Source organism: Motacilla alba, chromosome 3 (assembly GCF_015832195.1).
Source record: "Motacilla alba alba isolate MOTALB_02 chromosome 3, Motacilla_alba_V1.0_pri, whole genome shotgun sequence".
Lineage (NCBI taxonomy): Eukaryota > Metazoa > Chordata > Aves > Passeriformes > Motacillidae > Motacilla > Motacilla alba.
Genome location: NC_052018.1, coordinates 49910794 through 49927837, shown reverse-complemented (window position 1 = coordinate 49927837; position 17044 = coordinate 49910794). Strand labels below are relative to the sequence as shown.

Below are 17044 nucleotides of genomic sequence, written 5' to 3'. Positions count from 1 at the left end.
TGTCAGGATCCACAGGCCACCAAATCAGATAAATGTTTCAAGAGGAAAAAAAAATGCCACACAAAGAATGGTAATGTTTAGGCAGCTTACAATATCAATTTCGAATACTGTGATAAAACTGCTGAAGGAAAAAAGCTGATACACGTTTCCTGTTTTGGTGGTTATTTCATTGTGTGCACAGCTAGATGTGATGATTAATTTATAGCAAGAAATTTTCACCTTAGAAAAGTTGCTACTATACAACCCATGTTTCCTGGAGATAGGGCCACAGAAATAAATACTTCTTAAAATAATATTTTTTTCTGAAATCAAATGCAGTCCTAGAAAAGCTGTTTGATCAGTTTTGACCAAGATAAGTAGATGTAAATGTGAAATGGGCAGAAATCATGAATTTGTAGATGGTACTGGATCTTTATCACATTTTGCCAGGGTCTGACTATCTTAACTGTTCTTCTTGGATCTTCCTATACTAGTGCCATAAGTAGATAGCTCTTACTTCCTGTCAGAAATGAGCTGGCAGTGTTTTGCGTAGGTGATGTATTTTTTTCAATATAGAAAATACCTTGAAATATTTCTGAAGGCTGGGAAAAGGCTTTAACAATTCATGATTTTCATCTGGAATATTTTAAACAGCCACAATCTTGGGCTGAAGTTTGAGTTATGTCCTTTTTGATCAGGAAGAGCAACTCAATTTACTTGCCCTATAAAATGTGCATAAATATGTGCAATCCATACTGAATTTGGTGGGATTGCAGGATAACTCGGTCTGGAGGTATGAGAAGGTCCTTGATCCTAGGTCAGACAGAGCTGCTTGGGTCTGTGCCTCCACAGTGTTGGAACCTCCCAGAGCAGAGCTGGCACAGCCACCCTGGGCAGCCCACATCTCTGCCTCCCTGGCTCCTTGTCCTTGTGCACATGATTAACTTCATTCTAAATTTCATGAAGTTCTTGTTGGCCTGTTCTCCAGCCTGTTTTGACCTCTGCCAACAGCATCCCTGGCTTCCAGGTTGGATTTCCTTCCCCCACCCCAAAGTGGTTGCTTACAAGCTTGGTGAGGTTGCACTGCATCATATTCTTCAGGTGTCACCTGCTTTTGACCCAAATGTAACTGGTTTTCAGCTGCTGGGAATCAGTCCCATCCTTTTGCCCTAATTCCAGGATATTAGACTGAAGAGACTTTCTTTGGTGGCAGAGGTAATGATGCAGACTTAGCCTTTGATCCATGCAGCAACTGCATATCTGATTAATCCATGTAAATGCCCTTCAGTGAACAGGCTCTCTGACTTTGGAAAGTGCAGCTCCACCGTGGCCACAGTAATGAGCTTCAGCAGTGGAGTACTTCAGCTTCTCTAACTGGATGCTGGAGAGGAGAGGGGAGGGGAAAGCAAGAGCTGGCCTTTTGTCAAAGCTGATGGCCTGAGGATGGGTGAAGTATTTACTGTCAGTACCCAGCATTTTTGAAAACTGAAAGTGCCCTGCACTTCATGAATTTGGGGGCAGCATCAAGCTCTAGTGAGTTTCTCATTAACTGGGAAACTCTAGGTAGCTTTTGTAGCTTGTTTGTGTTTTTGCTTACTGTTATTAGCCATTGAACTTAAGTTGGTAATGGCCCCAAATTGACTAATAATGCATGGCTCACAGTTTCATTTTTTTTCTTAAGAAAAAAACTACAATTAAAAAACCATTTAAAAATACTTGCTTCAATCAAATACAAGTAAATAAAAGAAAATATGATTAAAGAAACATTGCTCTTAGAAAATACATCTGAAATTTTGCCTTTCAATGCCAGTCTGCCATTCATCTCATCACTAAAACTTCCTACCATCAAGGATACTGTCTTGTCACTTCCAATTCCCTGGTAGGGAAGCAAGATTGTGGGATGAATGTAGACTAATGTTGCAAGGGGGAGAAACTTTAAAAAGATTGTTGTTGCTTTTTTTTAGTTGTTGTTCCTGTCTTAAAAGATGTGCTGGATAGACCTGGATATACTGACAATTTCCATTTAACAAGGTGGCCAAAACTTTGTTACTGACTTTAGCAGCGGAATGAAACTTAGAAGCATATAAGAGGAGACTGAGGTTCAAAATGTGTGAAAGTATCTTATTTCATTTCTGTGTATGTTAGTGATGCTCTGAAACAGCAACTTGAATCACCTTGATGTTAATCACTTCCTGTGTCTGTGTTGTATTGCATAACACTGCTTATTATTTTACTGCTTACTTTTTTATTTGCCTTGCCCCTGCTGAGATTGAGAACTTCACTAGCAGCATGGCTATGGAGTGCCAGCTACCTAAAAACAAGTAGGACATGCAGTCCATGCCATGAATAATTTATAATCTAATTAGAAGCAAAACTTACCAAATCACTTCTTAAAGAGTAGTAGAAAAAAAGAGAACAAAAGCATGATTGTATCATGCAGGTGCAGGAGCTGAACTGTTCACACTGTTCAGCTTGGGAGTTCTTGGAAACTGTAACAAGTCATAAGTAGACCAAGAAAAAAAAAATGACACTGAGTGGGATGATTCTATGTATACCACTATTCTTCATAATAGTAGTATTTCCACAAATTGCTTTCTTTTTGCCTTCCCTTTTATGACATTATTCAAATTGTGCATGAACTTCAGAGGCTGCTACTAATTCTGCAATTTCTTTATACAACTCTTCAATGCTTTTCTGTTTTAGGTGAAAATATTTGAGCTTTCTTTCTGTTATTGTCAGTAATGAACAATGACCTGAGTTCTTCCACATTACCTTATAATGTGATGTGTTTCTCTTTTGATGAGTGTTTAATTAACACAAAACATCTTTGTGATCTGGTTCTTTAAAAACTAGCTAACAGTGACTCTCCTTGGATAAAAAACTGGAACAATAGAGCATCACTGATTTATCCACCACAGAGATTTAAGAAAGAAATAAATATCCAAACTGCTGAAATAATAGGTTGTCTGAAGAAACATCATCTATCTCTTGGGCTAGTGATAAGGAAATTCTTTTTCCCTGTATCTGTTAAAGAGCCCATCTGACTTTTTATATTGAGTGTTGAAGACAGACTTGGAGAAATGCAGTGGTTTTGAGTGACAGGCTGTAAGCTTCATTTTTTTTTCTGAAATGCAGATCTTGGTAACAGTTGCTAAGTTGTAAGGTAGAGGCTGTAAGGCTTGCTCTTTAGACTGCTCTTTTGTTTGGAATTGGATAACTTGGCCAGTTCAAGATTTCTGTCTTATTTATGCATACAGATATAAATGACAAGTGGCATAAGTTGAAAGAGATGATTTTTGGTTATTAACATAGATTGTGTGTAATTTCATAATACTGCACCTCAGTACTATATTTTCTTTTCTTTTTCCACTTAATCCTGTAGTTAGTGGGAATGTGTGGTTGGTTCACCAACTAGTAACTGAGAATTGGAGGAAGAAGGAGTTCAACAATATCCTAATTGATGCTTTCAAAGCAGATATTTTCAGGAAAAACTATTTAAATGCCCACAGAACATATTCAAATCCTAGTTTACCTGGGAGGGAAAATAAAAAGTAATAAGAAAACGATTATTCAAACTCCTCCATTTGATAAGAAAATAGCATTTTCTTGCATATCTATTTTGTTTTCTATACTTTTGGTGGAAGACAATGGGAGTTGAGTGAATGAGTCTAAAACTGAGCTAAAACTGATGTACTCTGGCTGGTTCAAGGTAGGATGAATGCTGTTATTTGGGTAACTGTATTGGACAACATTTTGAACCACACTTTTTTCTATTTCTCTGAGATAGATGATTTCATTTGGCTGCAATTAAACAGACTTTTGGCTACAGTAAGTGCAAGGACAGCACTCTTTGTGGGAAGGGCCGTACATTTTTCTTGCCTTCTTAGTTTTTGATTAGTCAAGGAAGGGGTCTCAGGATATTTCTGTGCTGCACCAAATGGTTTGTTTTTCTTGTAGCTGTACTGGTGAGATGGCCAGGTAAGAAGCAGGCTGTAGATATTGGCTAATTTAATACACTGACTGAATGATATATTAATATAGGAAGTATGCAGGCAAACTCTTCCTTCCTGAAGGTCCTCCTTCAGGTTTCTCTGCCTTATCACTCTTGTGTCCTCTACTAAAATGAGCAATTCAATAGTTAATGCTCTGTAGCCCAGTTCTCAGAAACTAATAGTAAAATATTCTGGTATCTCCAGTTTTTCAGTAAATTCATAATTTTAGCAGTACATTGCTGTTAACAAAGAGAGATATTTCAATTATATTCAGTTAACAAAGAGAGGTATGCCTGACAAATGACTGAAAGGTGACTTTATCATGGATTATTTTCATATGTCATACAATCATTTTTCAAATGATTTTTTTTAATGCAGACAGCAAAGCATAAGGGCTGCTGTTCTTATTAGTTATTTCTTACATGAAATAGTCTCTTTTTTCTTGTGTACTTGTGCATTAAATAAAATGCGCTGTAATAGAATGAGTGTAGAAAATACTTTACCTGCAAATTTCCTGTTCTCTTTAGTTACCTTTTAATTAGAATTCTTGTTACAGAATTAATAGGATAATTGATTCCTTTTAAAATGAGTAACAGAATGAAGCGCTGTGCAGAGTCTGTCCCTGGTTAATAAATGATGCCCAGAACAGCACATCATGAATATTAGTTGGATAGTTTAATACAGTCCTAAGGAGGCTTACAAGCTACTGTGAGGAATAGGAAATATAAGAATAGAAATTTATCTGTAACTTAACACATGAGGGAATAATACTTAGCATTTCTGTAAGGCTTTCCATTTGAGGAGTTTGAAGTGCTTTGCAATACAAAAGATGAATTAATTCTCAGAATGGGCCTTGAGATTTTTATTTTCTCTTACTTCCTTTTCTTTTATGCAAATGCTAGATTTTTTTTTTTATTTTAATTTGTCCTTGTGGGCAAGAAATGAATTATTTGTAAGATACTTAAATGCTGAGGAGTAGTAGGATTTTGCTCACATATCCTTTTAATGCAGATCATTAAATACAGAACCACATAAAGTATTCCATGATATGATGTGCATGTTTGATATTAAGGGAAAATCCTGCAATCCAGTTTGGCTACCTTAGTTCTACCTTAGTCATGGTAGGAAGTAGGGTATTTCCCCCACTTTGTGTCTGGCAGTGCCCTACCCTGTGGGCAGCGCCTGTTGTGAGTTGTTAGGAGTCCTTCATTCCTATCGCAGTGCACAAGGAAGCTGTGAGCACCTAAATGTTCCCCAAACCCTTGTGTGCTGCTTCGTGGAAAACAGTGACTGGGAATCCATGCTGCTGGCCCATTAACTAATACTAAAGTCTCCTTTGTGGCTTTTCTTGGCTGGGTGGAAGTCCCATCAGGAAGCACTCATGGGAACTCCCCCAGCCTGCCAGGGCTTCAGAGCATGGTTCTCATCCAGCTGCTAAATTAGAAATGGTGGCACTTTGGCAGTGACTATTACACAAACATTGACACTGTGTGGTTTGCTTTTAACTCAGGATGATGCCATTAGGAAATGAGGTTATAAACACCAAAAATCTGTCAAGCTCCTGATTTGCAATAATCTTCCTGCTGACAGATAAGAAGTGATTATTTATATGAAGGTTCTTAGTGACAGGATTTATTTTACACGTCTCTAAGGAAAAATACAGATTTCTGTTGCCAATAGAGAAAGGGAGTCTGTCATTTGTATCATCTTCTGTCAGATTCAAGAGAAAAAAAAAACAGTATCAACTGAGACGAACCTTTATACATTTGAGATTATTTCTTCAGCTTTGGATCTGAAGTAAGAAATAGTAACAGAAAATAGCTTAAAATAAAATTCAACTATAATTGCTAATCTTTAGTTTGGAAAAAAACTCAAGACACAATTCTACATACAGAAAACAGTGATCTGGATATAAACCAGTTTTTACTAGGTTTTTTTACTAGTTTTTTAAACCTTGGTGTTCAGTTAAAAAGTTAACTTAAAGTTTTTGTTTTATGGAAAGTTGCTAATAGTGAATTCTGTCAGCAGTCCAGCATAACAGTAGACAGAGTAACTGAAAGAGCCTAAAGTAGACATGTATCACTGTTAGTCAGATCTGCATGTTTGCTTAGATAAGGTTATGAACTAATCAGTGAAGAAGTAACTACAGTAGAACACCTTACATTTTACCTAGAATTTTAAGGTTTACAATTTACCTAGAATTTAAAGAACACTTTACCTAGAATTTCCACTATAGAGCAAGTCTGAACACACCGTGACTACTGATAAAAATTACTTTAAAAAAAATAAACAAAGGTAGTTATTAGTGATCAAAACATTTCCAGATAGAAAAGACATTGGAATGTGTTAGGATTGCATGCAGAACTGCAAGATTGAAAAAAAAAAAAAGGTTTAAAGCACTACCAAAGCAATAACAGTGAATATTGACAAAGGTAACAGAGATCATGCTCAGAAACAAGGGAAAATGTCAAATGAATTTGCAATATAGTTGTGCTTACTAATCCTAGAAAAAGTGTTATGTATTGAGATAAAGAGAAAGTTAACCTATTACTTCATGTTTTCTAGATGCATATTATTCAAGAGAAGCTCAATAACTTGTATTTCTTTAAAGTGCAATGTTACACTAAGTATCATTGTGAAGATGGTGAAACACAAATGTAATGCTTTTGATAACTGAAGAAACAAAGGCTGTGCATTTCCAAAAATTACTCACTGCGGTAATCAGTAGATTCAGTAAGAGCAAATTAAACAAAGCTTTCATATATCCAGCATACCTTTTTGAAAGTGATAGTGAATCAGCTGAAGGTGGATCATGCAGTTTTTCACAGAGAAATCCCAATTGGTTGCACTAATTTCAAAGGTAGTATTGCATTTGCTAATAATAAATTCTTATATTGATTTTTCCAGCTGTGCTGCAATTTGGTTGGTTCTCAGTGGCTGTGAATGAGTTATACAGAGGAGTTTACAGTATTGGTTAACAGTAATGGGAACAGAAAGTGAGACTATAAGGCTTTCTAAAACTTGAGGTTTTGCTAATGTTGATGTAATATTTCATTGGAGCAAAGAAACCGGAAGGTTGTGCTGTGGTCACAAACTTCCTGCACTGACGAGAGAGGCACTGTGGTGGGTTCACAGGGCCAGCAGCCAAGCATCCACACAGCTGTTGGCCCAGGTGGGCTGCAGGAGGGAACAGGAAGAATGAAAGCCAGAGAACTGGTGGGTCAAGATAAAGCCCATTTATTAGGTGAAAGAAGGAGGGGACAGGGACAAATGGTGCAAAGGCAATCACTCATATCCTCCCACAGTCAGACTGACACCCAGTTGCTGAACAGCAGTCAACTTGGAAAACTGCTCTTTCTTCCTCTGCCCTGCTTTTTGTTGCTGAACATGATGTTAACATGGTAGGAAATAACCCTTTGACCAGCTGGAGTCAGCTCTCCCAGCTGTCCCCACCTCAACCTTATAGCCACCTCCTCCATTCTCCCTTTCAGGAGGAGTGGAAAAGGGACAGAGGCTGGAAAAAGAGAAAGCCTTGCTGTTTTACAAGTGCTGTTCAGCAACAGCCAAAACACTGTTATGTTATCAGCATTATTTCAGGCACCAGTTCAAAGCGCCATATGGGCTGCAGTGATGGATGCTAACTCCATCCCAGCCAGACCCAGAACAGTCCTCAGCCATGCAAGTTGATTTGTACAAGAGGAAAGTTCAAGTGGAATACCTGTTGAGGTTTCTCACTAATTTTAGAGACTTCCTTACCCTTGCTGATACTGTGCAAAAATAATGGTTTTGTTCCAGCAGCAAGGAGAGAAGATGCAGGGAGAGTAGCCTAAAAGAACACATAGTTCTGGTAAGGAGTATAAAAGGTGAGAATAACTTAAATGTGTAGAAAGATTGGTGTAAACTGAGAAAGAAAAGATTATTTAAGCTAGGGGTGGGAGTTAATAGCGACTATATAAACTGTTACATTTTCTTCAGAGGCTTGTTGCCGGGGGAGGTTTGATTTGGGAGGGAGTTGTTTGGGTTTTTTTTCTCTTCATTTCTTGAACTTTCGGTTACCTTAGTCTTCTGCTTTCCTCCTCTGCCTTGGCAGGATTTAAATGGCTCTGTTGAAGGTCAGGATGGTACTATTTCACGCAATTAATCCTTTTTCTCCTTTAATATCCCAGTTCTAAAAGGTGCTTTAATTCTTTTCCTGACATCCTCTTTTGCATCTCCCCCACTTATGTGTAACTGCTAAAAATAAACCTTATTAAGTTATTATTTTCACTCCACCTGGTACTGCAAGGGTTTCCATCTAAACACCACTCTTACTGTGCTGATTCAGCATCGCTGTTGTTTTCTGTCAATGTTTGAATAGAACTGTATTTCACAAATTTCAAGTGACTTATATGTCCTCTCTAGGTGCTGTGTTAGAGTGCTTTGAAAGATGACAGTAACTAAAATACCAACAAATGGGAGTGTGTTATCATCATCTTTTAGATGGCCGATATTATGGCTGTAGGAAAAGGTTTTGTTTCTGCTTTCACAGAGAAGGAGCTGTCCTAGAGTTTGAGGTTCAATGAACCTTCCTGGGCTCCCCAGTTCGAGAAGGACAAGGAGTTACTGGAGAGTGTCTAGCCAAAGACTACAAAGATGATGAAGGGACTGAAGCATCTCTGTTATGAGGAAAGGCTAAGGGCTTGTTGAACCTCAAGAAGAGACAACTGAGATGGGATTTTATCAATGCATACAAATATCTTCAGGTCAAGGTGGGATCAGACTTTTCAGTGGTGCCCAGCAACAAGATAAGTGGCAATGGGCACAAACTGAAACACAGGAAGTTCCACCTAAATGTGAGGGAAAAACATCTCTACTGTGAGAATGTCAGAGCACTGGAACAAGCTGCTCGTTGTAGATTCTCCTTCTCTAGAGATACTCAAAATCTGCCTGGACAAAATCCTGTGCAACCTGCTGTGGGTGAACCTGCTTTAGCACAGAGGCTGGAAGTGGTTGATCTCCAGATCATCTCTCCTTTCCCATCCCAACCATTCTGGGATATTTTTTTTAAACATGTAGTAAGACTGGAAGGACTGAGGGATGATTCTATGCAAATGTAACTCTGCCTATTAACATCCTGGAAGGCTAATATGTAATTATTTAAAATAATTTTATGAGTTATACTGTGGAGGAGTTTAAGAGTATCAGGAATCATTTAGTGAAAAGCTGTTGGAGTCTCCCTCACTGGGAATTTCCCTTTTTAACATCATCAGTAATGCTGTGTTGATATACCAGTTCTCAGTGACTGTGACCTTTAGAAATTTCGAGTGATCAACAGCACTTGTACAAGTAGTCGGAGATGTGATCAAAAGACTCTTTGCAAATTACCAAAATGAAAAAAAAAATCAGGAGGTAATGATTTGGTGATATCCTGTGCAAACAAAAAAAAAAAAGGTGAAGGCTGCAAAGATAGATGGATTTCTCAAAAAAACCCCAAAAAACAACAAAACAAACAAAAACCAAAAAACAACAACAACAAAAAAAAACAAACAAAAAAACCACCCTGTTAAAATTCATTTCTGAAGTACCAGCGCTAGGAGTTTTGCCTAAGCAAAGAATTACCTTGGTGAGCTGGATCTATTAAAATTGCTCCTCAATATTTTAGAACCTTTTCATTCTTATATAGAAAATGAAGCTATTTACAGATAGGAGGTTAATGTAGCGGGAAACTTAATACGGTTTTGTAATTTCCACAGGGGGGAAAGAATGTAAAGTATTTCTGATGTACTGAATCCTAGAAATTGAGGCTTCTTGATAGGTTAGATGCCCAAGGTCGCTTGTGTACAAGGCGGTGTTGATTAAGGTAGGGCTCTTTGGCTGCTGTGTCTGCGGGCTCTTTGCCCAGTAACACAGTAACACTACGAGCTAATAACTTTTTTGTGAAGAGCCATTCACGGTTGTGTCTAGTTGGAATGACTCGTTTCTTTTGAAACACTAGAGGGCTCACTGACTGCTTTTGGAGCTGCCTTTTGCTTTCAATGCATGTCCATAAATCTCCAAATGTCTAAGCAAGGATGTCCTTTCTTAGGAGCAAATTTACTCACTAACCTCAAAGTGGCTTTGTATAAATCTAGGCTTTCTGGAGGAGTTTTAAAGAACATTTTGAGTAGCCAAAAGAGATTAATTTGATCTGCTCAATAAATTCTGGTAGGGTTTTTCGTACTGGAATATTTCCTTAAGTTTAGGCAGACCAGTGCTTTTTTGTTCATTGTTTGTTTGGTTGGGGTTTTTTTGTTGGATTTTTTTTTCTTGTTTGCTTGGCTTGTGGAATCCACATGTTGTAATTTCCTAGGAAGCAATTAGATAAATGTACCTGAGTAGTTAGCAGAATGGGAGGAAATTTTTGTAAAAAAACTTCAACAACCCATCTGATGTTCATTGGTACACAATAATAAATATTATTAGAAGGTAGTGTCTACTGTCTGGGTTACCTTCCTGTCTTACTAGCTAGGGGTTGGTGAGCAAAAGGGTAATCAGAGTGGTTTCTGCTACCAAATCACACATACATTTATGATACAATATCACTGAAGTGTCAGTCCATGGGGAAAAACTAAAGGCAAGTGATTACATCTAGAACATCTTGTAGCATCACACACTTTGTCCCTGTTGTGGCTGGACTGAACCTGTCTGGAAGTGCTGCTGCCTTTCCCTCTTGGTAACTGATACCCATGACAATCTGACTTGGGGAATCAGACAAGACAAAATTGATACTCAAAACAAGAATATCACTTACAAAAGTTTGTGTTTCCTGAACTGACTTGGTTTGGGAATAGATGACCACTGCATTTCTTATGGAAGAGAAGGAGCATATATGTGCTAGGAGAAAAAGGAGCAAAAAGGGAAGGACACTGTCGGTAGTGGCTTGAGCAATTATAATGTTGTTGTAATACTACATCTTTAGGCCCTTTGATTCAGGCCACTTAATTACAAGTTTATTTTATTAGAAAAAAAAAAAGCCTTTTTGTGTGTGGTGTGCCCTGATTAAGATTAAGCAAATGAAAAGATTCTGATGTGATTGCATGAGAAAATAAGCTTTGACAAAGCTTAGGATTTAGCCTCCCAAAATCTCTGAGAATTTGTGCATTGATATCTAAAACTGAGCTAGCAGATCTGGGATATGATGGCGGGGCAGAGTAAGTCTTTCTTGTATAAGAGACAAAATTACCAGAAAATTTCAATTGGTAAATTAAAAAATATGCTGTGGACAAATTATTGGTTTCATGAAGTCTTGATCCTTGTAGCCAGGGATTGGGAAGGCCTCACAGTCATAAAGTCTGCCAGCTGGCTGCCTATTACTGGTTCTGCTCCGAGACAAAAAGCTCCTAGCTGGGAGAGCTCCTAAGCCATTCTGCAATGAAGTCAAGCAATGGACACAGCTCCTGCCATCCGGCATATCACTGCCATCCATGGCCTGAGACCATTTCCACAGGGCCTCTGACTTGCTGCCTTTCAGCTGAGATCTGACACCAGGCTAATCTTTTGGTTGAAAATGCTCACATATTAACTGCCATTGCCGATTTTTGTATTTGTAAGGCTGGACCTGTAGTGTAGATTAACGTCTGTGAATTTTCCTGCAGGATAGATGTGCATTTTTTCTCCCATTAATAGTGGAGAAATATTTATTCTTACGAGTATGGCAGTATTCTAGAAAATCTGTTGTCATTTGTTATCTGTATGGCTTAATGCAGATTTTTAATTGACATAATTTCTCTGAGGTTTGAGCAAAGAAAAGAGGAAAGGAGAAAGTGCAGGATTACTATTATCAGCATGTCCCAAGGCTGATGCTTTTAAATTTAGGATTATAACTGTTATTTAACAAAATTATCCTTGACACACAAGGCCTCAAGAAGAGATCTGAAAGCAAGGACAGAGCAGTGTTGTCATCTGACAGCCTGAAGCAGTATCTCTGAAAAGGTCTGAAATTGTCACTTTTTGTCTAGAAGATGACCTCTGGCATTCCCAGCACTCCTCTGCCTTGTGGAACAGAGGAGGAAGAACAGCAAGGTGGCAAAATCTTTCTTTCTGTTATATAAAGTAATGCTGCTTGTGGTGACCTTTAAAGAAAACTATCCCTGAGCAGGTGTTAAAACTGGTGGTTGCCAAGGGGAGGTGTTGGACCTGCTGGAGTGGCAGTGGTTTGTCACCAGGCCTGCAGAGCTATGTGCATTCTTCTCACCACATGTTTGAGGAGGGGCATGTGGGCTCCTGGACATGCACCTGGACCACTCTGAAAAAGGACAGATCACACCAGATATGTCTGGTGATGGTGGTGAAGAGTGTGAGCTGTTCCTGAGTCAAGCCACTCCCCTGACTTCTGTGTGGATGGCCCTTGCTCTTACCACAGCACTGCTGTGCTGGGCTCTGCAAGGCTGTTTCCCAAAGCAGTATTTGTGCAAAATACGATTTGGTGGTGATATGTTAAGTCGTAAAGGTTTTCATCTTTGTGCAAAATGACATGTGAAAGTAGCTACAGATGCATTTATAGTCATAAAAGATTGTATTGTAAAAACCTCAAAACATTTTCTAGGTGCTCTGCCTGCCCACTTTACCATCCTTCTATTGTTACTAGCTGTGCTGAGTTTGAACCAGCTAGTTTTAAGCAAGCAGGTCTCTGCCAGAATTTGAGAGCTACTATAAGCTTTATGTTCACCTTAAAGAATCTAAAGGTTCTAGGGGGAAAACCTTCTTTAAAAATGTTGCTTCCCTCAGTTTCTGAGATGTATGCTTAAGGGAAATAAAATCTCAATTGAATTGTTATATGACACAATGAATTCTCTTCATAAAAATTAATTATTTTCGAGTGTGTCTTGACCATAAGCTTGCAGGTAGCAAACGTGGAGAGGACAGTCATGTAATTCATTAGCAGCTGTCCCACTGCCACCTGGAAAAGAGTGCCACTGTTATTCTTTATTGACTGTTTCATAGATCTAATGCATACAGCAGGATTTTGGTTAAGAATTGAATTAAATATTTTTAATATTGAGAATATTCTCAAGTTGGTGTTTGCTGTGGCTTGTTGCTAAATCAACATAATAATCCTGCTTTCATTTCCCTACAGATGATGAAGCATGCCTGGGATAATTATAAGCGTTACGCATGGGGATTAAATGAACTGAAACCCATATCTAAGCAAGGACATTCAAGCAATTTATTTGGTGAGTACAGTGTATTTTTGTGCTTAGTGACGTTAGCATAAAACAGTAAATCAGCTGAAAAGCTTATAAGTGATAAACATGTTTTCTTGCTGCTCCCTGTCATGCAGCATGATGTTTCTTGCTTCTGTTATGTGTAAAAAGCAACAGTAAATGTAGGTGCTTTCTGTGACTTTCATAGATCAGTGTCTGAATGGAAATAAATGGAGCATGGCATTGCTGCATGATAAAGATACAGTTTTGCTGCAATAAATAGTGTCCTGTCTTAAACATTTACTATGGAGATCATTGATGCCACATTCAATAAGCAGGGAACTAAGGGGGAGGGGGTGGAGAAGAGGAGAAATACTATACAAGGAACAAACACTACCCTCTACGCTCATGAAGGTAGATAGAGCTGTGTGCAGTTCTTCGGAATTTATTTCCATTTCTTATAAAAATTTGTTAATTTGTACCTGACTCCCTTATCAGGCTTTCTTTTTCTTTGATATAACTGTTGTTTGCACCTCTGAATATTGTACAGGAGATGTTAAATAAAGCACAAGTTGTTATCAGTGTAGAACAAATATGGGACTGAAAAGTTCTAGTAGGAGAGGCACACTGTAGAAATCCGGTGTAATGAGGCAAGACTTCCTCAGTGTCCAAGTGAGACTTGTGGCTGAAGAGAAACAGCATTCTGAGGAAGCATAAATACAGTCCTATGAACTGTCATTATCTTCAGTTTTGCAGAAAAATAAAGAATTAAACTGTTTGACACCAATTTTTCTATTCAAATAGCTTGTTTTCCAAACAGAAAGCTGAAAAAATGACTCATTTCTATAGCTGAGACCAAATCAATACATTATTTTGATTTTAACAGGAACTTACTTTGTTGAATGTTTGCGAAAGATAGCTTGAAGTGGAAACATTTCCTAAAACAGCCTAAATAAAGCACTTATCAAATCCCTAACTATATTTGGAGGTTGCTTAGAGACAGCAGTTGTGATTACAGAAATAAGTTGGAAAATACAACATCTACGTTGATCTTGCTGCACTGCTTGGCTACACCAAGGTAATATCAAAAATGTTAATAAGTAATTATTATCTAGTTAGTTATTGGACTTCTTTTTGAGTTCTCGAAACCAAAGTAGTTTGAGTTAACTTCAGGGCTGAGTCATCATGTTTCTGTTTCCTTCTCTTTTCTAAAAATGAAAATTATTTACTGTCTTCAGGAGAATGATAGTTTTCTGATTTAATATGTTTGAGGAATTATTTAATGGAATTCTGGTTTTTTGCAGTACAACAAAATGTTATAAGATTTCTTGAAAATTAAAATGCTTAATGTAGTTTTCAGAAGTGGTAAAAACATTTCTAAGGTTTGAGTTAATGATAATATTGCATGGATTCACAGAAAAAGCTGTAGGTGTGTTGACTTGTGAAATTCTTAAGTAGGAGTTTTGTGGCTGTTGCATAAGTTTAAGTCACTTCAGATGCAATTCTCTGTGAAACAGGACAAGTGTAGAATTGAAAAATAAAACTGTATTTAAAGGAGTAAGAGGCAGAGTCAGTCTAAATGCAGATCAGTTTCTCATCATGATCATCTGGTAAATGATCTTATTGCTGAGGAGTTTTCCTTAGAAACACCTTCAGTCTTATTGATCTTGATGCAAATCAAAATAAACATTGGGTCCCTTTCTGCTGAATTGCTTTACAGAATACCAAAGAGCAGCATATCTGCAAGCAGGCCTGCCTCACTAGTTACCCTTGCCCGAACCCATAACTACCTTTTGTTCTTTACAAAAAAACCCTTGTTTCTGTAAGTGTCCTCAGATTTATTAGATCTGATCTGTACCTTCATGTTTGAATTCAACAAATGATAACTTTTTCATAAAACAATAAAAGGGTAATCTGTTTGTGTGTTGGGTTTCTTTCCTTCATGAAAGATTGGACAAGTTTCCTTATCTTCCTTATTTTTTGAAAAAAATTTAAAATTGCAAATGGTCAACTAATTTAAGGTAATTCTGAGTTGTATTAGTGGAGAATAGGTTACCTTCAGCTCTATGTACTGTGAATTTCCTTCCAACCTTCAGAAATCAAGTAAGACCTTCAGTTCACTGTCATCCATCATAACTATCTCCAATTTGCCAAGACTGTCTTTTCTTCTTGCTGCCAGGTCTCAATTGTTTTAAAAATGCAAGTTTCGAATAATCTTGGTATCAGTAAAATACAGCACATTTCATTAGGCACTGTTTGATGCCTAATGAAGCACTTCTCCTCCTTTGAATTAGTTGCTGCATTTACATTGCTTTGCATATACTGGGAGTGGCTGTTATGGGATAAAGACTCTTACATCTCACTGTGAGGAACATAAGACTCCAGTGCTGCATGGTGCTTTATGTTGTAAAAGTTACAGTACAGCTCTCCTGACCCAGAAGGGGAGAGTTGTTTTCAAATTATACTTCTTCTAAGCTTTTAGCTTTTTTTTTTGGAAGTATAAATGCATGGCTCCTTTCAATCTCCATTTTGCAGGTAGATTATAATGACTGCTTGTCTTGAAGGCAAGTCATAACTGTCATGCTGTGTTTTTCAGAAGGACAAAAATAAGATGGCTTTTGAGAGGTGTAATTACACATGGATGTGGCTTAGGAAATAACATCATGAAATACAGACATCATACCAGGGCTAGGAGAAGAGGAAAATGGCCATTGTGATGTTGATAGGAGAAAGGGTAGGGACAACTGGTGGTTCTAATTTTGGGGGAAGGAAAAGAACCCTGCTTTAGCGCCTTGTCAAATTACTAGTAGTGGGGCTGTTCTGTAGCTGAAGACCTCTTGCTGAACTTGGAAATGACTTTTTTTGTCCTAAATTCAGGCCATGAAAACAAATTGTGAAATCAAGGAACTGCCTTGGTCTTGCTGGTATTCTGCAGGCAGTGTGCTTGTAAGGGTGTATGTGATAAGCTGAGGAAGTCTTTAGACTGGCAGACTGTAGATATATTCATGTTATGAGCAGAAGGTGCTTTCTCTCACATATGCACACCAAGAATAATATACTTTTAGGGGAACACTGAAAGATTTCTCCTTGAAGCCAGTGCCACATAGATGCCTCTGACATAGCAATGTCTTTTCAGTGCATCCATGCAATGTTTTTATTTCCTTTGTACTTGCTGTGTTAGGTTTTACCATGTTGTAGCAACTATTTGAAAAGACAGAAATATTCTTATTGGTTAAATTACATGAAATGTACAACTTTTTCTAGATTAATCAAATTATTGGAATAGCTCAGCATCTGTTTGCACCATATCTGTCCATTAGGAAAACAGGGCATATCTCCTGGTATGACTTCTTCCATGAGTACTAATTCTTCTCTGACTATTCCTAGTAGAAAGTAGGCCGTGAAAAAGTGCTGCTACTTTTTAATTCTTTAACCTTTATGCTTCAGGTTACTGTTAACGACATTAGCTAAAGCAGAGATTTATTAATCTACCTTCCTGTTGCAAAAGTGGCAAAATCATAATTTTGCTTTTTTTTATAGCACTCTACCACCTTCCCCTCAAACGAGGATATATTCCTCTCCAAGCCTTCTGAACTAATTTTAAAACTAATGAGTGTTGCTGCACTAGCAGAGAACTCTTTCTAGAAGTGTTTTCTGCACTTAAATGACTGTAACTAAAGGGCTTTTTTAATTATCTGAAGCTGCGTTTCATGTGCAGTATTGCCAGTTTGATATTGTAACTTGTAGGCATAGTATAATTAATCTCTGCAAGTGAAAAGGACCTTTTCTGGAGGCAAAAAGGGAGGCATTTAATAAATACTCACAATCTGCAAACCCCAAAGTACTATAATTTAGTAAGATCCTGCTCCTCCCACTTTGAACTGTTTTTTTGTCATTTCTTTTATGGAGTGT

At 37.8% G+C, this 17044-nt stretch overlaps 1 protein-coding gene across 1 annotated transcript in view; it reads left to right on the top strand.

Annotated features, from left to right (window-relative positions):
• MAN1A1 (mannosidase alpha class 1A member 1) overlaps positions 1 to 17044 on the top strand; it is a 142465-nt gene that overhangs the window by 24693 nt on the left and 100728 nt on the right. Inside the window, exon 2 of the mRNA XM_038134149.1 lies at positions 13066 to 13162. Coding sequence (XP_037990077.1) covers positions 13066 to 13162 — 97 coding nt within the window. The remainder of the gene's footprint in view (positions 1 to 13065; positions 13163 to 17044) is intronic.